The 24,176-nt window shown below is 39.2% G+C and overlaps 2 protein-coding genes across 7 annotated transcripts in view; one reads left to right on the top strand and one right to left on the bottom strand.

The window, feature by feature from the left end:
• The window catches only part of foxn1 (forkhead box N1), a 27,470-nt gene extending 22,927 nt beyond the window's left edge, over window positions 1-4,543 (top strand). For all 5 annotated transcript variants that reach the window (XM_032512301.1, XM_032512302.1, XM_032512303.1 and 2 more), the window contains 3 exons: window positions 371-578; window positions 817-1,269; window positions 3,714-4,543. In XM_032512301.1, the coding sequence (XP_032368192.1) occupies window positions 371-578; window positions 817-1,269; window positions 3,714-4,027 (975 nt within the window). In that variant the 3' untranslated portion in view covers window positions 4,028-4,543. The remainder of the gene's footprint in view (window positions 1-370; window positions 579-816; window positions 1,270-3,713) is intronic.
• A 1,294-nt stretch (window positions 4,544-5,837) lies between these two features.
• On the bottom strand, window positions 5,838-24,128 carry unc119a1 (unc-119 lipid binding chaperone a1). Of its 2 annotated transcripts, none has more exons than XM_032512312.1 (5): window positions 23,810-24,128; window positions 11,020-11,133; window positions 10,600-10,690; window positions 6,916-7,088; window positions 5,838-6,787 (listed from the first exon to the last, which is right to left on the bottom strand). In XM_032512312.1, exons 1-5 carry the CDS (start codon window positions 23,931-23,933, stop codon window positions 6,675-6,677), a joined length of 615 nt encoding a protein of 204 aa, XP_032368203.1. In that variant the 5' UTR covers window positions 23,934-24,128; the 3' UTR covers window positions 5,838-6,674. The 2 variants fall into 2 exon arrangements, with proteins under 2 accessions (XP_032368203.1, XP_032368202.1); XM_032512311.1 differs by having other exon boundaries at window positions 10,600-10,693; window positions 23,810-24,124.
• Window positions 24,129-24,176: the final 48 nt, after the last annotated feature.

The following is a 24,176-nucleotide window of genomic DNA, read 5'->3' as shown; positions in this document are numbered from 1 at the left end:
TATATATATATATATATATATATATATATAGAGGATAGAGGATAGAGGATAGAGGAAAGCTGTCTCTGTCAAAGAGTTCTTGAATGTGGTAACAGATTCTAGGGGGCACTTCAGTAAAACTCTCATTGTCTTTTGGGAAATAATTGCACCTAAAACTCACTGGAAGATAATATTTTACAATTCTCTTTACAATTTTCTATATAAAAAATTATATGAATTATCTTGGTAGCGCAGTGGATAGGATGTTGCAGCCCTAATAAAGTTTTCTCAGTACTTTTCTTTCTGTACCACTCTGAGAAAGAACACAGCAGCTGCTTTAAACCTTTTTATTTTCAATCTTCTGCTTTTGTCTACCACTCCCTGTTGTCAGTCAGCTCCCGATGGATGGAAGAACTCTGTGCGTCACAACCTCTCCCTGAACAAGTGCTTTGAGAAGGTGGAGAACAAAAATGGGAACTCGTCCCGTAAAGGCTGTCTTTGGGCTCTCAATCCAGCCAAGGTGGAGAAAATGCAGGAGGAGCTGAACAAGTGGCGTCGCAAGGACCCTGTCACTGTTCGCAGGAGCATGGCAAAGCCAGGTGGGTCCCCTAAATGGGAGGAAATTGATTCGGAAATTCTTCAGAACTACATTTTTTTTTTTATACAGAAGATTGATTTTTACAATGGATTTATTACAGTAAGAGATTAAAAGGTCAAAGATGTACTGTATAGACATTTGCCCTTTTAATCAGTTCTTTTTTATCTGACCTGTACCTTTTAATTTTATAAGGCTATATATTTGATTCAAACTTCATTTGATACACCCATTTTCTACAGAAGACCTTGATCAGCTTCTGGGAGAGAGACCGGACAAATTCAGGTCTGTGCCACTTTACACCAACCCAGCTTTGTTATCCAGAGTGGCCCCTATCTATGGCCCCACCTCGTCATCTTGCGCCCCAGCCCAGCTCCGCCCACCCTACCTACCCGTTCAGCGTCCACAGTATGCCCAAGTTCAACCTCAGCAGCCCCGTTTCCTTCCCTCTCCCACTGCTCACCCTAGCAACTCATTTGTCCTATACTCACCGTGTGGACAGCTGCCTGCAGCTGGCGTCCCATCAGCCACTGGAAGCTTGCACTCCCCCATGACTGGTAAGATGCCACCTGTTTACAGTGCCGCCCTGCAGGCTGAGTTCAGCTCCAGAAACATGCAGGACTTGCTGTTGGAAGGAGACGCCAGTTATGACATCGACACGCTCAACCCCAGTCTGACTGACCTGCAGCTGCAAGGTACGAGACAGGCATGCTATTAGTATTTTTTTTTTTGCTGTGCAAAGAGAGAAAGTTCTGATTCAATGACACACACACACACACACACACACACACACACACACACCCACACACACACACACCACACGTGAAAAAAGATCATCACAGATACCGTGGCTTGAATAAGTTTACACACCCATGCTAAAGTTCATTAAAAAGAGTACTAAAAAAATATCTTTTGGAAATTGATCTTAATGCCTTAATTAAAAAATTAAAAATTGAAAATCCAACCTTTTAAGGACACTAGTTGTCTTTTCTTTCTGAATGAATAATGTATTGTAAATAAATAAATGTTGTTCCTTAAAAATACAGGGGGAATAAGTACACACACCCCTATGTTAAATTCCCATAGAGGCAGGCACATTTTTATTTTTAAAGGCCAGTTATTTCATGGATCAGGATACTATGCATCCTGATAAAGTTCCCTTGGCCTTTGGAATTAAAATAACCCCCCATTATCACATACCCTTCACCATACATAGAGATAGGCATGGGGAACTTTCCATTAGATAATCTCTCAATACAAATCAAACCAGTTATTAAGGTAACTGAAATAAAACCATGCCTATCTCTATGTATAAGAACATTTATTTATTTACAATACATTATTTATTCACAAAGAAAATTGGTATCCTTAAAAGGTTGGATTTTTTTTTTTTAATTAAGGCATTAAGATCAATTTCTAAAAGACGGTTTTCTATTCCTCTTTTTAATCAACTTTAGCATGGGTTTGTAAAGTTATTCAAGCCACTGTACATCAGTACAAGTCCTGTTTCATGCTAACTAGCTATTTTCAGCTCACAACATGCTAGCAATTGCTTTCCTCATTTTGTAACTGGGATGTCGATATGTGGCATCATATTGTTTGGGTACAAAGTCTGCATTTGTCGATTAACAAAAATCTTAATTAAACCTTTGTGCTTTTGTCAGGCCTCAGCAGACATTTTCATGTTAAAGAAGCAAAAGCACAGGTACAAAGAATTACATTAACGATGGCTCCGTGACATTTTGCTTTATTTCTCGTCATTCTCTGCTACACCTTTTTCACAGCAGACATTTTGACTTGTCAAAGCCGAAAAGGCACATGTTTGACACGTAGTATGGAACGCTCTTTGAGCATTTATTCCATATTCTTGATTTAAAAGCCAGGTTTTTTAACTAGTAAAATACAAATTTACTAGTTCACTAGCTGGATTGTTTTTGGATGTTACTGGTTAACTAGTGTAGTCCAAAAATGTCTACTTGTTAACTAGTAAAGGCCAAAGTGCCCACTAGTTAACTAGTAAGACACAATGCTAATGAAGAGGAGGGGAGATGGGGATTTGAGGCTTCCTGTTGGCTCTCCAGTTCAAAATAAAAGTTACAAACCAATCAGGACTCAGGATTTTGTTATATCATTTACATGTTGCACACATTGTTAACATGTTCAAGGTTCAAGGAGTCTTTATTATATCCGGGGGAAGTTCGTTGTGCAGCAGTAGAATGCAACATAAACAACACAAAGGCTATACAAACAACAAGCATCATCAATGAAAAACTAAAATAAATACATACTACACAGAAGTCCACGTCTCACAATAAATTATTTAAAAAGCCTATAGCATCAGGAACAAAATAATTTTTGTGCGTTTGTCCTGCATTTCGGCAGACAGAATCTGCTCAAGTAGCTGTTCAGGGGCTGACTTGTGTCACCCAGGACTGACTGGGCCTTCTTCAGGGTCAGAGTCTGTCAGAGGGTTGTGGGAAATTTTGCCACACACCTTAATTATATATTGCAACCTGAGGGACCTAAAACAGCTCACAAAGGCAAAAGAAAGAATAGTTTCAATAAAATAACAATAAAACATCCTCAGAAAAGTCTTATTGACATTAAAAATGCAAAGTTTACAGTAAAAAAAACATGTGTTGATGTGATGTCTTTTTACAGACAGCTTCAACTTGTGGCTCGAAAGGTGAATTTGTCATTTGTTGGCCCGAGGAAGTGCAACTAGTGAACTAGTGTCCGCAGGTTGCCACTTATATGTTAACTAGTCAAGGCAAAAACATTCACTAGTCAACTAGTTGATGCCTGTTTGGACCTTACTAGTTAATTAGTGTGGTGGTGCGACTGTCATACATGTTAACTGGTGCAATTTTATCACATCAATAGTTGAATCAGTGGAGCGTATATGTTAACTAGTATTCATTTTTGTTGAACTAGAACAATGGGAACTTCAACTAGCGCACCGAAAATAAGTACTAGTGCGACAAAAAGCCCAACATGTGTCACTAGTGGTGACCAGACGCTTACTAGTGTTGGTGGGTGAGGTTCAACTAGTTAAAGGAAAGATCCAACATGTAAGAAAAATGTTTCTGCTTTTCTTGTTGTGACATTGAGTTACAGATAGGTCTTCATTTTTGCTCAGGTAACTTGTGGGAAGAGTTACAGGAGGACAGCCTGCTGTCTGATCCACAATTTACCACCACAACCCCATCTTCGACTTCTGCCCTGCGGGACCACAGCATCCAGACCAGCTGCCTTCAGGCCACGCCCCCTGTCGGTCAGACGTCAGAGGGGACTGCCTTCGGTCGACGAAAAGCTGAGTATGAGGACGAGAACACAGGCAGATACTTTGAGCAGCATGGCTGTTTGAATGGACTGCATCCTGTGGCTTATTCAGGGATGGAGAGTCTAGCTGGGTATCTGACCTCCTGTACCACATCCATCACCTTAATGTAAATACATGACTGTTTGGGCTTTTTTACATTCTCTGACCATTCATGTAATATATTAACCTGAATGGGGAATATTGTTGCAAGCAACGTCATGCCACAGTATTAGCTTGGTGTTTTTTTTTAACCTATCAAATCCTCTGTTTATCATAGTGTGACAAACTGATGGAAATATCCTTTTTTTTTTTACACATGGCTTTCCCACCATTTATTTATTTACAAGAGCTCCTGTTATAAAAAGTATAATATAAAACATAAATAAGTTGTTCATTTTATTGATGCATTAATATATTTGTGCATTCTTGTCATTTCAGTTATTTTAGTCAGTTAATACTAGAAGATGCGTTGCTTTATTCAGTAGACAAGGGTTTGGTTCTTCCATATTAGAGAGTAAACATATAAACACATTGTTGGAGGATGATTCATCACCTTACATTACACTGGCTGCAACCTGAAACACAAGGACAGTTGCCTGGATTATCCTGCCGTCTTATGTGAACTGATTAAAATTCACTTAACTCTGTTTTTGTTATATTTTGACTCAAGTGGATCTAAAATGAGCCTGTTACCTCACACACTGTCAATTATTGCTTTTTGGTTCTGGCAACTTTTCCAACTATTGAATGTGTTTTATTGTAAAAAAACAAACAAACAAAACAAAACACCAACCTGTGAGATAGTGTATTGTATATTTTACAGTCATAAGCTCCATAATGATACTGGCTCAGCATAAGATCAGCTGTGAACACTGACGTCTAATAACAATGCTTACCTGATGGACGATGAAAGGTGGTAATGTGCTGTATTTATATAGCGCTTTTCTGGTCTTAACGACTACTCAAAACACTCTTTTTTACATCATACAGGATACATTCACCATTCACACACATTCATACACTGTGTCTGAGGCTGCCGTACAAGGTGCCTCAGACATACACTCATACACCAATACACCAATGCGCAGCACCGGGGGCAACTTGGGGTTCTTGCCCAAGGACACTTCAACATGTGACTGCAGGGCAAGGGATCGAACCACCAACCTTCCGATTGGCAGGCAACCGCTCTACCACTGAGCCACAGCCGCCCATATGGTATCATGGCAACATCGCAGTAAGACCGTTGTCACAGAAGATGGCAGCAAAGATACTTTGTGACCTGCAGCTTGTTCAATCATCTGATCTAACAGTCACATCTTTTACTTCCTGTTCCTATTTTTGTGGTTTTCTACATAACGTAGCCTGATAAACATGCGGAAAATACAATATAGACCACCTGCAAACTTTATTTACCAGCATTGTTTTTGCACTTTGGGTTACTGAGTTTCAACAATCACTGTTTATGTAAAAGCATTGTCATAAACTGATTAAAGAGTGTTAGTTTTTTTGTGGAAAAGTCTTACCCAACACTCATAATTAATCTAAGCAAAGTATTTTTTCAACTTAAAAACTTGGAAAGGTTCTTTTTATCAGTGCAAGTGTTGGTTCATTTCCACACCTAAAAATCTGAAAATCAATAATACTGGAGAAGTAGATATCATTTAGATTTAAACTGTCAAATCGGGTAACATCATCATTTTGGAATACATCTTTTCCATCTTATCAATGAAATTCAAGGAAACAAGGCAGACAAAAGAAATGTGATTATATACAAGAACACACAGTGTACAACCTATGGGTTATATTCACTTTGTTTTCATGCCTTCTTTGGAAGTGTTTTGATAACTGTCTGCTCTACTATTTTTTTTACCATTATTGTTTACATACAAAGTACTTTTTTTTTTCATCTTTTGTGGGGAAAAAAATGAATATCAAGATTCTGATAAAAACCCATATTTATTGCAGTGATGGAATTTCCGCTGTCAAAACATCATTTTATACTTAAAACATTTATCATAACTAAAGTATACACATAGTTCAGTAATACAGAGAATGTACTGAATATCAAAATTGGTATGGTAGGCCTATAGGTTTTCTGACACTTCAAAGTGGCTATTTATTTAAAAATACTCCTGAAGTAGTTCTAGTACTACATGAAAACATACAACAAACGACACGTTTACATAGACAAAGTACACATTTCTGTTTGTCGTTCAAATAAATGGCGACAGAATGAATCATTCAGATGTGTACTGCTAGAATTTAAGAAACTTCAGGAGTAAAAATGTAATGAGCTTTCTATACAAACCATAAGTGGATTCCTTATTATTAAACTTTTTTTAGGGTAACTTCATTGCTTTCTATGTTTCATGATGCGTTTCTGACTCACTGTCATCCTTTTTCCCTTCATATTAATAGCTATCGAAACACAAAATGTAAATGAATCAACAAGTATTCCTGATGATCAGTTGGAACCCACATATACAGACTGAAATCAACAGTATGTACAGACACTGCATGTGTTTGCTGCCCACACACTCGCTCACACACTCTGATGCAAACTGATAATCAAACTGGCAGGAGTCGATGTTTCTGCAAAGGGTCAAAGGGGGAAATCTATTGGTCTGGCAGCTGAATGGAAATGTATGGAGTTATTAGGAGTGAGACAAGAGCATTTAATGTCAGTGAATCGTCCATTAGTTCATCTGTTTCTGGTCCTGAAGTGGTACAAGGAAAATGTCTAGAGCAGGGTGGAGTGAAAGGTGGAGGAAAGTCTTCCTATGGCCCCCCACTGTAGGAATAGTCTGCCTTGTTGTGCATCACCAGCTGATTGTCCACAAAGTAGAAGCTGTCAGACTGCGTTTCATAAGGGTGCAGGATCATCTCGCGCACTGAGAGAGAAAAGAGACACACAAAACTCAGGATTTTGAATCCTGTTATACACAATAACACGTCTCTGCGTGGATGTGTTTGTCTCTTGTGGTCACATGTGTGTTGGCGTAGTGTGTGTGATACTCACTGATGTCCTCGGACAGTGCGGGGAACTCGTAGATGTGCTCGCATGTGTTCTTGCTGCTTGGCATGCAGAAGCCAAACTCAAAATCAAAGCTCTTGAGCAGCTGGTCGCGGAAGTAGTGTCTCTCAATCATGCGGAAGTTGTTGATGGGTGTGTCCCCCACTGTGAACTCCACGCTGTAGAAACATGGGCAGGGAATTACTGAACCAACTTAATAAAATTCCAGTTTATTTAAACTAGGGCCTTATTCATGTAGTTTGGGCCATCACTTCTTACAGTTCTAATAACATTGTATCAAGTAAAATAATTATATATTTTTTTATATATATGACATACAGGAACATCAGTACAACAAAGTCAATCAGGGCAAGAAAAACGAGCAGTTAGTCGATCAAACAAGTAGCATGTTCCTGCAAAAGGACCATATTTCTAAGACTCTAGTTCATCAATCAGTCAATAAATCAATAAATCAATCAATCAATTAATTCTATTTGTCACATGATATTGTAAAAGGTACAATTCCAGTGAAATGTTATCAGCTCCTTCAACTTGTGCATAAGTCATCAAAGCAGAATGTGGCCACCACATCAGCACCTTAGACTGTAACAATACTGGACGCAGCATCCCTGATGTCACCCATTGGTGTGTGGACTGCCATTTTAAAGCCAGGAATTTGCATTTTGGCCGTCGCAACCTTGGTATTTTGGAGACAGAAGTGACCATATTTGTACAATGAGGCGGAGCTGGGGTGGATGACGTGTCTAATGCTGCGTTCCAGACACAATTTTTAGCCGGTAAGTTACGACGTCAAGTCACAACTCTCGACTTGGTAGCATTTCAGGCAAAATTACAACAACCCTTCTAGCTAGCGTTAGCTAGCGGCTACCTAATGTTGACTTTGGCTAGCTCCAGCTGATACTAGCGATTTCTAGTCGACATATTTTGGGCTTCATTTAATAAACCTAACCTGTAGTAGTACACCATCATATGTGTATTGTTTTGATTACAATATACGGAGTTACTTTACGTTACTTTTTTAATTCTATTAATTTCTATTTCTCACTGTTAATCACCGGCATCTGTACAGCATCAACAAGGTTGACCATTGTTGTTTATGTGTGTGTGACTTCAAAAACTAATTGGGAGCACAACAATCTGGTAAGAGTTCACGGGTAGTATGTTACAAGTTTGACTGCCGTTCCAGGGCACTGTCACGAGTAGAGGGTTGTGAATACGAGTTACCTGGCATGCAGCATAAGCCAGTGTTGTGTATGGTTTCATGCCATTGCAATAATCGAAACACTAAAGAAGAAAAATTGCTGATTTATAACCCTTCTGATGCCAGTCATCTAGATAGTTTTACTGGGAGCTAAATCCGGTGCTGTTCATCAGCATATGGCAGTACACAGAGCTGTTTGAAAATCAGCAGACTTAGAGCCTAACTCTCACCAAAATGCAATCTAGGGTATTTTTGTGAATGTACTCGAGTCAAACTTAAAAGCATAATTAGGACGGAAGCATCACTTTTAAGATTTACCATATTTTTGTTGTTGTTCAAATGGCCGTTTCAATGGGAGTGCTAGGGGTATTACGATTATAGCTTCAAAATCGCTATTTCTAAACCACCAAGAAGGCTCGACACAACATTAAACTTTGCTTAAAGTATCACCAGGGGCTCAACACATAAAGATTGTGAACAACTCACTTCAGCAGTTGTTTACGCTATCTACCATCTTGTCAGTCAAAAAGTGTCAATCTCTAAATGTGAATGAATGGACTCCATAGAAGGAAATGTCATTCTTATATGAGGCTCATTTATATGCATTTATATGGAACTAAGCTTTAGGAGCTTTCCATCGTTACTCTCCTCCTTGTTACGTTGCATTCGGAGATTGACTATTTTAGACTTGCTAGATGGACGCCGACCGGAAAAACCAACAGCTAAAGTGAGTTGTTAAACCTTTCTTTTTTGTAGACACAAACACTGTTCTCAACGCTCTAGTTCATGTTTAGAGCCCTTGGTGATACTTCGAGCAAAGTTTCATGTTGTGTTGAGCCTTCTTTGTGTTTTAAAAATAATGACTTTGATGCTATGATAGTAGTGCCCCTAGCTCTCCCACTCCCCATTTTACCAAAAACGAGACTACGGAAAATCTTGAAAGTGGCGTTTTCGTCCTAATAATGCTATAATTTACCAGCTAACGGTAGCGCTAGCTAGCTAAGACATTTCTTGTTTTTGTTTTAATAAACTTTGATGAAGAGAAAACACACAAGGTAGGGACCAAGTTTAAGATGAAAACATGCCATTTTAATGCACAAAGGGTCATGGATAAGCATTGCTAAGCCTCTATCTTGATTGACAGGTCGGCTTGTAGCTATGCTACAGAAGCATCACCTGCTTTATCGTGTGTATTGTCTATAACACATCTTTTAATATATAATTTACAAAGTGAACATTATGCCGTATTGAAGAAGACTTAAGACTATCAACTGAATCCATAAAGTTGTTATGAAAATGTTTATTGAGGTAATAATAAGTAAGAAGTAGGGTCATTTCCCCATAGACTTGTATAGAATTTGACTTATTTTTTGGAGCCAGTGTAAATTAGATAGAATGGAGGGTTAAGGCACTTCCTCATTGGCTTCACGTTTTAGGCACGGAAGTTGCAGCTTGACTGAATTTGGCACATTAAGTCACCCTGTTGAATTGTGCTGGCATCCAGTCAAGTCCCTGCATGAGGACACCACAGCTTCCAACATACCGACACACCAACACACCAACACACGGAGCCACCTACACACTGGCTAGCGGTGTTGATAATAAACCGTTCTCCTGTCACTGGACAGGAGAACTGTAAATGAGCTGAGGAGAAGGTTGTGTATTCAAAGTAATGTTTGTGATCTCACAGATGTCTACTTTCTATCCAGGTTGATAATTGGTCAGTGGAGCAAACCCTAAATCAAATGTTTTTTGCAGATTATGCTGCTCTGCTCTACTTTTCTGCTTCATTGGACGAATGTAACGACTCCGCTGCTCGGGCCATGGCGAAGACCGAAGAGTCTGTCCAAATTGGGAGACAAAATAGATCATGAAAATACAAATACAAGTTAAACTAACCCATTTACAACCTAGCCTGGCGTCATTTTAGGGATGTTGCTGGATTGCCAAAGCTCAGCAAGTATTGTAAATTTATTAATACAATGTTGTTATTACAGATAAGAATGAAGGCCTAAACTTGTAAAAATGTAATATCCTTTAAATTGTTCTTCCAGAATAATTTTCTAAGGCCATATGCTAAACAAAAAAAATAACACTTCTACTAATATTTGGTGCACAAAACATATCAATATGCATTGAGCTTTTTCATTTAGCCTAGATTATCTGTATGAGTCAGTTTTTGGGTTGAAATAAGAGTAGGAGTCTGTTGATGAACACCACTCATGACCACTGACAGCTGTTTGGTGCCTGACTCAGCAGGTGGGTTTGGCTGCTCTGTATGTTCACACTTGTTATTGTCAGCCTGCCGTCCCACTCTGACGCCCACATATCTCCCACATCCGGTATGTGTCTTCTGTCAGTGCAGCAGGGTTGACCGGATATTATTGCATCATTCAACTTTTTTTTGGACACGTCTCTTTCTCTCCTCTTTCTCACGTTCTTCAAATACACACTGAATGACAACTTACGTGGCTCCAACCTGCCGCAACTGCAGAAAGGCTGGGGTGAACTGGTATCGAACAAAACGGCCAGCGTTAGGGTCACAGTGCTTTTTGCCTCCAGCTAAAGAGGAGACATTTAGAAGAAAAGAATGGAATTAGAAGTACACCTCACATACAAGTTTTTTAATGCCTGACATGAATTATGTCTTTTATATCCCTTATTACATTGTCTATGCTGGCTTATCTTCTGCAGAGTAATGGAGACAAGAAAAATATCATACAATAAAATTTAGAAGGATAAATAATAAAATTCCTTCCATGGACCGTGAGATATAAAAAAAACAACAAGTGGCACATATCACAAAAACAAAAAATTGAGTCTCTTCACAATATATGCATAAAGCTGTGGATCTGTCTTGTAATCTGTTCCTAAGGATTGGAGCTGACCTGGTGTTGGAGGTTTCGTGATCTCAAACAGGACCGTTCCTGTTTCCATGTCACGGATTTTAAACCTGGTGAAGTCGATCATATGGACGTTTTCTTCTGGAGAACAAAGATAATCTGGAAAAGAGAGAAAACTACTTTGTTCTCACCCAAATAGGACAAACTGTCTATTTCTTCTCTTTTGCTAAAATCAATGGGAATGAAGCAAACCTTTCATGTCAGGCAGCAAGCTGTCAATTAATAATACATTGCATGCCAAGATGCCGTAATATCTGTTGTTACAGGCAAGTTTGAAAATCATCCCTGTATACAGCCTGCTCCATGCTGTACACATTCTCCTGACCTTGTTTTGGGGATGCTCCCCACTAACCTCACAAAAAGGCCAGGGATGCTATTTTCTACAAATCAGATCGTTCTCTGTGCCAAGTATGACACCAACCATACGTACACAGTCTTTCAGACAGGTTTAGTGTTGTGGAGACAATGTATACGTATAATACAGTGGGTAAAATGATATGTTGTTAATTACAAAACAGCTCAGCAACATTCATTCAATTCACCAGGCTGCTTCTTGTTTTCCGACCTTAGACTTACAGTGAATGCTTCCGACGCTGAACCCAGATTGATAAGTAGGCTACTTAACAAGAACAGGGTGAGTGGAACTTTCAGAATTAAGCTTTAATGTCTCTAAAGTTTATATGTAAGACAATGTGCTGCACATTTAGTGTTTTATGGAGGGGATTTCTGTGGGAAAGATGGTTTTAACTGTTTCTCTTCTCTGTTTTTGTGCATTAAATGTTTACTTTCTGCCTATTGACATTTTTATTTATTTCCACCTCTTGTTTTATGTCTGTAATTATTAATTATGTTGGGCTGAGGTTTCTTTTTTTTAAGTTTGATTAATTTTATTTGAAGAACTGGAGATTGAAATCACAATAATCATTAATTAAATCACACTCTTTTCAGCTTCCGGGCCTCCAGGGGTCCACCTGCCCTCTCTGTGTCTATTTCCCAATACACACACACACACACACACACACACACACACACACACACACACACACACACACACACACACACACAAAATACGAGTCCCTCCCACTAGGGGTTTCTATTGGCTGACTAAATGCCACATTCAATTAACTATTAACCAATCAATTAGCACCTCTTGGATCCTGCCTGAAGTCCGTTCAGTCATGGATTTATCCCTTTGGAATTACTTGTGCAAATTCTCAGAAAAGTCACTGTCCTCCCAGCCGGATTACTAAACTTCTGGAAGAGCTACAAAGACATTAAAAACCTGCTGGAACGCTGGAGCTAATGGCTACAAGCTACAAACGAGACATGACGCTGGGTTGACAGGAAGGAGATTTGTAAGTAAATTTTTGGATTCACAATTATTTATTTATGTTACAAAGACACTGTAATTCCACGATTAATTAAAACAACTTTTGGAGGACCCACCATTGTTAGAGGATCTCATTGAAACAGCCTATTTATCTGCTTTTAACACTGTATTGATCTTGAGATATTAAATACGATGTACAGTCACAGGCGAAAGCGTCAACATAAACACTTCTAAATGTCCACATTTAGGTTATTCATTTGGACAAAGTTTGACATCTTCATTATTCACTCACTGCATTCATCTACAGTTTTTCCTGCATCCAACGTGTGTGATTGTGTGTGTTTATGTGTATGTGCGTGCGCCGGTCGCGGGGGAAAAGGAGCAGCAGCCCCACCTGCTGCAGCGAGCCGATAGGACTGAAACAGCAGCAAGTTTATAGTGAAAAAACGTTATAGTGTACAATGATGTTAAAATGTGTACATGTGGGCAGGACGTCTTTTGCTTTTGTTTTGTTGGTAAATGTGAGCTGTTCGAGTTACACACGTCTCGTCTTCATATCAGAAACAAGGAAATCAATTTGACCCGTTCTCACTCCCGCTTGGTCAGTGGCTGCACGTGGGACTGCTGGGATTGTCACGAGTAATGAAAATGCGATAGGGGGCCCCGGCAGTCAATCAATGTCTTCCAGTGATGCGGGCCCCTGGTCCAAGCTCGTAAGCAACTGCATACCTTGCTTACCAATTGTTATGTGTCTGAATCACTCAATTTTCATTGGCTACACATACATTTGTTCCTGCTGGCACTGTGTGTGTGTGTGTGTGTGTGTGTGTGTGTGTGTGTGTGTGTGTGTGTGTGTGTGTGTGTGTGTGTGTGTGTGTGTGTGTGTGTGTGTGTGTGTGTGTGTGTGTGTGTGTGTGTGTGTAAGCAAGACTGAGACGGCCCTCTCCCAAAGGGGCAGGATTAGACCTAAGAGGCTTATTGTGTTTTACATCACATGGACCTGCAGGTTGGGATGGGAATGTCTCACACACATGCGTTTACACGCACACCTACCTACTGTACTATCTCGTTAGGGTTATGGTAGGGGCAGGTATTATTAGTGCTCAAAGTTGCGAAAGGGTTGAAGAGTCTTTCTTACTGATGACTTCATGCAACAAATTTAAAGGACTGTTAGGGGTGAACGATGAAGGTCCAAATAAAATAAACACACTCACACACCTCCACAAGCGGAACCGCAGCATCTTCTACTTGGGTCACACTTTAGCCACCTGCTTGAAGATAATTATAGACCTTTTCATAAAGTACAGTACACCAAAAAGGATATCTAGAATATTTCAATACACCCAATTATTAAGAATGAACAACCCCCATGTCGTGTCATGTCAATAACTGGAGTCATCTCTGGTAATTATTAAATGTACAAATTGTAATTACGATAAAGATCAAAACTGTCCGTTTCGGATCTTAAAGACTTTTACTGAATAGACAGAAAATGCACCATAACCTTTAAGTTAATGATTTTTGTTTAAATAACTTCTGAAAGCATCAATGTTCATCCCCAAACTATAGTCACATTATATATATAAAAGTACATCTACTTAACTTAGACTGTACTGTACTATTGTACTACACTATTCTTTTCTTTTTCATTAGGGCCTGAGCGCCGGCAGTGTCTGAGGCCCTATTGAAACTAAAGGAATTATTATTCTTTTCTGCTAATGAATTGCCTTTTTGAGAGGCTTACCATACTCAAAAACACACCAACATTGGCAGACACATCAAGTCTGTTAAAGATTTATGTATTTTAAGGGGTTTGGGAATAGACGCACAAAAACAAAGTTAAAGAAATTGAGCCCTTGCAGTACGTTTAACGTAGACAAACGAAACTTTGTACACATATGAAGCATGTCAAGGCGTACAGAAAACGTCATCAAAGCAATATCCTAAACCAAAGAGGAAGTCCGCCATTTTGAATTTAAAGTTCAAAGTTAGCGATTTTGGCCATTTCCACATGTTGTACTTTAGCAAACTCCTCTTAGAGATTTCCTCCAAATGACAATTAAGATGAAAAGTTATCAAAATAAAAACTTTTCGTCATGGGACATGGCAGTGGCAGGGTGGCCATTTTGTGGCTTGTACTTTATCCACGCCCATGTACTTTCATAACATTTGAACCGTTTAAGGTAGACACCTGTGTGATGGTATCATTCAACTCAGCAGAGAGTTCCTTCTTTTTTGGTGATGGTTTGACCCCCCCCATGATGTAGCCATGCCCCTGCAGGGAGTTCCCTTTTCATTGGTGAAGATTTGCGGTGTAGAGGAGTGAGGGCCCGTCCAACGCTGCTTGCAGCTTTAATATTCTATTGTAATTGTTGTCATTTTAACATTGTCTTTATGTTTGTCTTTTGACAGTCTTAATTGACTATTTTATCATCTCAATACATCCATAGAGAGGTAACAAACCATTCTTTTCCCTCAATGCAAAGTCCAATAAGGAAAATAGTGTTTCTAAAATGTTTTACAGAAGATAGCACTGTTTGAAAATCTGTTGGCAGAGTACTCTGAATGTATCTTGTGTAGCTGTCATGGAGCTGCTGCAACAGTCCTCAGCCAGTGAAGTCACTTTCACCCAGTCCAGGACACGTATTCACACGTAACCATGTCACTCTCACAGTCGTATTAAACCCAGAGCACGTAACCAACTCTAGACTACACCCCTTTGATTTCATAGCCTCTGCACATGGAGCAGCTTGACTGATGACGACTGACTGTACTGTCTTTTAGAGGTTTGTAGGAGTAGTAATGCAAATCTTATATGATGCATATCGTTTGGTGACAACAAAACCAAGTGTGAGCTGTGAGGAGAGAGAAAAGATCAAAATTCACTCACTGAACAATGAGAGTCATTTTCAGTTAGTGAAAGACAGACAGCGGGAGAGAGAGAGACACAGAGATGGAGGATACAGAGAGGATAGTGCATATTTGAGAAAAACAATTGTCAAACATCTTGACTGAACCTTATCCTATTTTACAGACTGCAGTTTGTCACAGTCTTTTTTATGATGAACCAGGGCCTCGTTTCACAGCAATACCAGATGTCTAGGCTTGCATTTGTGTAAGATTAGGCTCCTTACACAATACATTTCTTATTTTTGCACAGACATTCGTCTATAAAATGTAGATTAATTTCAAACTGGTTTCTGAAAACATACAGCTGGGACTAATCAATGATTTCCAAATGGCCCCTGAGAGTAATTAAATGATCCAGTAATTCATTCTGCACAGAGGTTTTCAGAACTTGGTAATCAAGATAATATCCTAGTTGTCAGAAAAAAGGATCAACCCAAATCAACATGATTTATCTAACCATCTCAATGTTCACAGTACTTTTTTCTTTTCTTTTTCCTGTCAATATAATTTAGCCTGGCCATGAAATAATCTGGCACACAAACACCTGTAAAACCACAACTCACAAGACCTTTTGACATTTTGTACGGATTAAAGAAACAACATATAATGTGTTAATTAGTGAGCTTTAGAGGTGCTGGTAGGCAGACTTTGTTTCAATTCAACAGAGATTCCGGTTATTATGCAAAGATAAACTAACAAGCTGCTGGCTATTTAGCTGGATATTTACCATACAGACACAAGAGTGGTATCTATCATACCGTCTAACTCTAAGAACATGGACAATTTCCCAAATGTTTGAAGTATTCCTTTAGGAATTTGCTCTGGCTCCAACAAAAGTAGTCAGAGCGGTGTGGCAAAAAGAAAAAACAAATTGCAGTCATTGTTCTTATAGGAATAGATTGTGTTGGGAGGAAATTATCCCCGCTAAAGTGTCCAACCAAACTATTGAAATTACCATAAAACTTTAACATGCAAAATAATCCATTAGTTACTATCTCCCTACTTCATGAATCACCTGTAAACCATGATATTCATGTTCTTTCTTTCTTTCTTTCTTTTTCTTTCACACACACACACACACACACACACACACACACACACACACACACACACACACACACACACACACACACACACACACACACACAAGAAGTGCTCCACTTCACTTCCTTCAACACTGTCACCTAGCAACGCTCCTTCTGATAGTGTGCCAGCTCGATTAGCCTGTCTTTTCCCTTCCCCTCATCCACCTGGCTGCTCCGCAACAACAAGGTGCAGCAAATCAAAGTGAGAGTATCTCAGGTTAGACATCAGCGGTATGCAAATTCAATGTTACACGTTTGAAGAAGATATCAACCTGGGGCCTCCTCCTATAGACCGAGGGCTTCCTTTTGCCTGATTTCACTAGGAAGAATCAGGATGTGCTGATCGGATCCAGAATATTAAGAAGGTGTGAGTCAACAGTGACTTCAATTACAATTTGACATGATCAATTACAATATCTTTAATTGTCCCAGTGGGGAAACATGACATTAACTCTCAGTACAGGTGATCTGCCATAATTACATATTGGTCTTTCTGCCTTCACTTTATCGTGATTTCCATGTATCTTATTTCATGTTTTTAGCCATACAAAGAATTTTGCTGTTTGCTTTCTAACAGACAATCTCATCTATGTTAACACACATTGGTCATAGACCCACAGACTGACAGCTGATTATTGTTAAACATAACACATAAGTCAATACAGTCCTGAAAAGATCCCTCTGACAGCAGCCCCTCTAAAGAGAGTAAAATGAACACCAAGACTTGAGTCATGCTGTGTTCCTGTGGTAAGATACACAGAGCCTGTCTGACACCAAAGGGGCATTTATTAAGAACAAGCGTGCTGCCATTTATAGCTCCCTAATCCCCAAGATTAGCCCTGAGTTACAGACTCAGGGATAGCTCTCACATGTCTTATTCTTTCCACTTGACCCTGTGGTCTCCGTTCTATGCGAACAACATGAGGAAGAACAATGCAGACATGTTTACTTGTCTCTGTGTTCAAATAATCCATAGCTGAAGGCAGATAGTGTGACATTAGCATTACACCTAGATGTTCTCATCATGATGTATAGTGCACCTGTGCATGGCATGTTGTTTCATGTCTCTCAGGTATCAACACCTGTGGGCAAACTGGCAAAGCGTTGAGGTTCGCAGAGAGGTTGCATTCCGAACAGCTGAATGCAGATGAGATTTTTTCTTCTTATCTTTCTCCGGCATGCATCACCAAGTGGAAAAACATCTTCTGTGAAAGAGTTTTATCCGGACAAATATTGTGATCTAAGCTCACTGAACCACGAAGACAAAAAAAGACATAGTTTGACAGTTTGGGATATGCTTCTTCACTTTCTTGCCGGGAGTTAGATTCATGTCATGTCTCATGTCTATATGTGTATATAAGAAGCTACAGCCTAGAAATGGTTAATTTAACTTAGCTTAGCTTAGCATTAAGACTGGAAACAGGAGGAAACAGCTGACCTGGCTCTAAGTTATTAAACAAACAGGACATAAAGTGTTAATTGGAGGTGCTGGCAGGTGGATTCTGTTAGTTTTGCTAGCTATTTTCCAGTCTTTGTGGTACAATCTATAGCATTATGTTTAGCACAGTCATGAAAGAAGAGATCTTGTCATCTAACTCTTGGCAAGAAAGGGAATAAGTGTATCTCCCAAGCCAGCCAGCTCTGTCTAAAATCCACCTATCCGCACAGCTCGCTAATTATTAACTAAACAAGACATGTTGGATTAGACGAGTGACACCAATCTTAGAGTGGTAACATTACTGTAACAGAATTGTACAGCAAAGACACATATTTCCCCAAAAAAATACCTTAATAAATGTATGTTAATATGTTTTCCTAACACGGATGAGATTATGTAAAATTGGAAAATCATGTTTGTAAAATCCCAATAAAAACTGCAAATAAAAGAAAAACTTTTCCACAGCTGAGGAATATTTGGGCTCAAATAAATTTAAAAGCAATCAAGGACCAAGAGGTTTTGTAACAAGATAAATATTATAATGGATGTCACTTTTACTATACTGTCTTTGACGTCTGTCAATTTCATTAATGAAAGCAAGGTTCCTTGTGTAAATCCACTGGGTATACATTTTCCCCATAGGATTAATACATGTATATATAAAGTTATACAAATTAAATGATAAGCGAGGGCGACATTGGATGTGTTCTGTTTAGGATCATCCCTGTTTAATCTGATTTAGATCTTATAGAACTGTCATCCTATCTAGAGAAGGTGGGACATTTACTGTCTCCAATAAACTACCACATCATAGAGAATATGATATATAAGAAAGGGTTTAGGTGTGCTATTGCAGTTTTGGTATCAATGACTGAATAAGTTTATCTCTTTTGGGGCTTTTAAATAGCCTGACATTGTCAAACTCAGATTCTAGTCCGAACCTCGACTGTTGTGTGCGGGGCTAAATTCAGCTGGTATCCAGGCTAGCCTTTAAATATTCTTCAAAGAAAAATAAATTACTCTTTAGTTGATCTGGTCTAAACTCACAGACTCACTTGTGCTATTTAAGAGGTATATCATCAATGATCTGGAAATCATGGGAACTATAGACTTGTGGAGAAATTCATGGTGCCGCTGTCTGTATCTTGGCCTCCGTATCTGCCATCTTGCTTCCAGTAGTGACAAGGTCTTTAGGATTATTTACCTCTTATTGGTACAAAGAGGGTCTTCTCTGCATGTTGGTCTGAGCCAATATGATTTAGTACCCGAAACCTGAAAGAACAAAGCTAGCTAAAAATAAATAGTGTAGACTGTATATTTTTCCTGTTTTGTCAATTGAAATCCAAAATGCACACAGATTGAAGTGTGGGCCTTCAAAGTGGACATATTATGCTTTTCCGTATTTTTTTGTCATATCTACAATGTCATGTTGGATTTTCATGTTATACATGGCCAAATAAAGACGTAAACATATTTTAAACAAATCCTGTGAGCTGAAATGTCCAGATTGCCAACTGTTCAGAATGCTCTGTTTTTTTCTTCTACTCTGGGCTAAGAGTTAAGCAACACTCTCTGGCCTTCTATGATTGGTCATCTGCTCCTGGTAAGCAGGATTGGCTGCCAATTTTTGTTAAAATTCTTCCCAATTTCGGGTTGCATTACTACTGAAACATGTTTGATTGGGTAGTATTTGGCTCAGAAGCCTTTATCTGTGATTGTTGATGGTAAAAAAGACCTGCTTTGTTTCAGTACAATCTAACGTTAGCATACTGCTAACTATTAAGTAGCTGCATGCTAACGCCAGATAGCTGTACTCTTGGCAGCCAATGCTGGTTATTTCTCCCCAATTTCGGGGTTGCATTACTACTGGGACATGTCTGGTTGTGTAGTATTTGATTTTAAAGTCTTTATTTGGGATTTTTTTACGGTACAAAGTCCTGCTATAAACTCTGTTGCAGTAGCTCCAGCTGCTACTAGTGAAACAAAACTTGAGCGCAGCGGAGATTCCAGGGAACACGCTGGCCAATCAGAGTAAATGGGCTTTATTGGAGGGGGGCTTAAAGTGAATAGCGGTCCAGCACAGGGTCTCATACAGAGAGTGTATACAGGTGAAGCAGTGTGAGTAAGATAAACGATTTTTTAAACATTAAAAAATGTAAACATGTCCTAGTACAAACACAAAATACCAGTATCAACCTCATGATGCTATATAGTTCTCCTTTAACACAGAGCTTCAGCCGGAAAAATCCGCACTGGCCAGTAATCCCTGAGTTATTGATATTGATCAAGAACCTTGTCGAACTCGTAGAACAGTACAATCAGCACAATATCATGTATTTGATACAATTTTTTAATATTGAGTTAATGTGATCTTAAGTTTGGCAAAAAATGCCTGATTCAAAGAGCAAGAATAACTGATAAAAGACAAATCATGAGAGCGCGTTGATTACTTCTCTCCATGTCAAATCAGTATGAAAGAGTAACCTTGCGACAGCTGTGCATGGGAGATTAAGAACCAGCTGCACCAATCAATTTAAATTAAAGCTGTATCCATTGTGTTGGCAGACATCACAGAGTGGAAATCCCGCCCGACGTAGATAAAGCACTGCTCTGTGTCCCAGACTTAATAAAGCCAAATAATTGATCATCCATTAGTGGCATAGGAACCAGGCTGTTCTGAGTAAATAATTTGAATAAGGCAAAATTACAAATAAATGTATATTCTTTGAGTCAACATACCAGTAGTACAACAAAGGATCTGGTGTGGCGAAGCTTTTTCCTCCCATTAGATAAAAATTCCTACTTTGACTTTACTTTTTGAAGGTATCTTGCTTCACTTTTATTCTAAATACATTATAATGGGATCTAGCAAGACACCAATCACTTACCATACAAGTACTTTCTTCTATTTTTATGTGTCTCAGTGCAACACCATGAATGCTTTTGCCAAACAAACCATTATCCTAAGACAGCGGCCTTTTACCCAACCTTTCTGTCCTCTCTACCCTTCCATCTGCAGCTGGGTGTTTTCTTCTTGCACAATAAAGGATAGGTTCAAAATGTCTGAAGTCTGTCTTAAAACAGTAGTCAGGTGCTCATAAGGACATTGCATGAGGTTTTGCCTGCTGTAATTATTCCTCCTGTTCATTCTGGACATTGAGAGGTCCCTCTCTGATGCACTTAAAGTTAAAGTGAAAGGAGACAAAATTTAAAGTCCTTGCTAAAATGTATATTAATGTTGATCTGAAGTTAATTCACAGCTTTGGCACCATAATAACTTTCCAGAGTTGTACAATCCCAACTGTGAGTATTATAAATAAGCCTTTAAAAGCATTAATCTGTTACTCAAACTGGACTTCCTGGATTGTATTTTATTGTCTCACCAGTACCTTAACAACACGTTCCCGCCAATGCAGACCCCTGTTTTAACTCAGGCCTCTTTCCGGTCTGAACAACAATGGTCTAATAGTGAGTTAGACCAGGGATCTTGAGCTCTGAGGTTGCTTTGACTAAACTGAAGAGTGCATCTTTTTTTTTTTTTAAACTCTTGCAGTCAAATTAGGAGGCATGTCTTCTCTTTTTATCAACAGATAAATCCTCTAAACCTTGCTGTGATTGCCCACTCCAGAAAACACAAAAACAATTTCAGAAATGCACTGAACAGGATGAAACACACACACACACACACACACACACACACACACACACACACACACACACACACACACACACACACGTTTAACAGTGGAAGTTTCCTCAAAAACCAAGGATACTTCTATTTCACACATCTTCTGTCCATCAGCAATTGTTCTAATTCTTGTTATTAGAATCCTACAAGATGTCAATTATAAACATAACATTTATTCTGTAACAGCAGGTTTTCTGTTTATGTCTGTCTGCCTGCATATCATAAATCATGCATCAAGTGAACAGTAAACTGATAATGTGCCATTTTTCATATCACAGCAGAGCTTCTCTGCTGCCTGGATTATATTTCTACTCCTCTGCGCCTATGTGACAATGAGGCGCTGTGCCTCGCTTATCAGCAGTGAACCACTGTGACAGACTGGAGCTAGGCTGCCCCAAAATGGTGGCATTAACGTCCCAAAAGCACAACTGAAAAAGTAATTTACCCTGCAGGGTGAGGCATATTCTGCTTCCCTCTTTTCACACCGCGATTTTCCTTTTTTTATGCAGCAGAAAAGGATACCCTGAATTGCACGGCACACAATGGCTTTTCTCTGTGGTATGGTCTGTCGTTTAAAATGATTGGGCCTTGGAGAGACTTTTGTGTTCTCTCATCTCTTAACAGGAAACAAGGAAGCAGATTCAACGTCAGTTCATTTTTATAAACCCAAACGTTCCAAATGAACAGCAATATCATTGTTGACAGGATACAAAAGCCAACTCACTTTGAGTGGATACTCCAAATATGATATCTTTTGATTAGAATTAGCAGCTGTATATGGCCAGTAAATTAATTGTAAGGGACCAAAACAACTATACGTTTAATCTTATATCCGCAATGTAAACAAACTCACTTATACTCTGTTACGGCCCTCCTGACATAATCGAGATTACTTAGATGTCAGTGGAGAGCGGAGATTACTGCACCATTGCAAGTGATTTAATTATAATTTTTGCTAAAGGGGGCTACTATTGCTTTTTGGCTGGGGGGGGCATCAAATTAAAACTGATGCAGCAAAGAGTTGGTGTTAAAATTGTGTGTGTGTGTGTGTGTGTGTCTGTGTGTGTGTGTGTGTGGGGGGGGGTGTTTGAGAGTGTTCAGTTTTGACTTAGACTTCACTGTCAATCACTGTTATGACTATGAATTAATGGAAATTAATGCAAATGTGCCTTTCAGAAAACAATAACAACTTACTCTTTTTGTTTTGTGTTGTCAGTTTAAGACCAATCAACCAATTTGAGTGTGAAAGCACATTTAAAAAAAAGACCTTGAGTCAAGATTTTTTATTTATTTGCAAAATGTATAGGTCAACAGTGAACTATCATGTTCATCATTAGAATTATGAAGTCACATTTCTTTCTTTAAACCAACTACCTCAGGTATCTAGTTTTGACTCCATGCCACCTCCACAAACCACTTAGACCCTTGCTTGTTTCACATTTCCATCCTCAGTCCCACATCATTTTAACACTATACAAAAGGGAATCATAGTGATAGTATATGATATTATGTAGCACTCATGAAATAGAAGTTGAAAGTTTGTGAAACTCTTTTCCTCTGACACCACACTGCTAATGAACAGGCTTGAGACCAGGAACACCAGTCACCTTGAAGAGCCTACCCTGTCCTGTTTCCATGACATAATCTGGAAACAGTTTCCATAATATGTTAATCAACAGCCTGATTGTATTCTTCTCTTGTATTTGTTCCAGTTAACCACTGTCTGTGACAAGCTCTAATCAGCGGATCACATCTCTGGCCACCTGTTACCACAGAGCCACAGGTGTCTTGAGGTGAAGAGATTTCTTCTTTTTTTTTCAGCAGGATTTGAGAAGCACACTAGGAAGTACTACAGTCACCTTCTCTCTATCCTTTAATGCCTCAACACTCAGACACAGAGAGATGCAAACACCTACAATCACACACATTTGTATTATTAGTGAAATTGGAAAACCTAACAAGCCACATCTAAAGTGCCAATCAAAATAAATAAATCAAATTGTGACCTATTAGTCCTTGGGTAAGACATTAAACATGTACAGTAACTGTGTCTGAGTGTGATACACACCGGTTTTAAGTGCTAAGTCTAATTTAAAGATAGAGACTCTGAGCTCCTTTCAGACTGTGTCGCTGTCCATGGTATCTGAGTCTAGTTCCTCGAGACAGCTAATTAAAACAGTAAATTAACGCAGGGAGTACATTCCATACGGAAGGGCACATAAACAAGGAAACAACAGCAGAAGATGGGTTCCACTAATCTACTCTTAACTGTACGGCTTTAAATACTCTTCCCATCATGTTAATTACAGTAGCAGGTTACTTACTCTTGGTGATCTTCTGCAGCCCGAGCACATCATCGGGCGTTATTACGGAATTTCTGCGCAATTCTTCTTCAGTTGTAACCGGGATCCCCATGTCTGATGAGTTGCAGCCCTGCTGCACTTTCATGTCCAACAGAAGAATGGTGTTCGGTGCGCAACCTGACAGGAGCAGAGGCTTTCTGATGCTCTCGGCGTCGTCGCCGCAGAAGCCGATTTAGTTGCGTCGCAGCTTTTAGTTGCGCGCTGGCTAAATACACCGTGCAGCAAACAGGCTATGTGCTGCTACAAGAATAACTCATTCTCCGTGCCTCCTCCCCTTCTCGATCCGGTAAAAGATAAAAATCAGCCTTTAGCTCCCCTCCCCTCCCGC

This window comes from Etheostoma spectabile, chromosome 3 (genome assembly GCF_008692095.1).
Source record: "Etheostoma spectabile isolate EspeVRDwgs_2016 chromosome 3, UIUC_Espe_1.0, whole genome shotgun sequence".
NCBI classification, from domain to species: domain Eukaryota; kingdom Metazoa; phylum Chordata; class Actinopteri; order Perciformes; family Percidae; genus Etheostoma; species Etheostoma spectabile.
Note: the sequence above shows the minus strand (reverse complement) of the source record. Positions and strands in the feature narration are given on the sequence as shown.

Coding starts and splice junctions, on each gene's coding strand:
- unc119a1 (XM_032512311.1), bottom strand. CDS start 23,933: ATGAAAGTGCAGCAGGGCTGCAACTCATCAGACATGGGGATCCCGGTT. Junction 11,134..23,809: donor GCTGCAGAAGATCACCAAGA/GTAAGTAACCTG, acceptor TCTCTTTTCCAG/ATTATCTTTGTTCTCCAGAA. Junction 6,788..6,915: donor CGCACTGTCCGAGGACATCA/GTGAGTATCACA, acceptor TTTCTCTCTCAG/TGCGCGAGATGATCCTGCAC.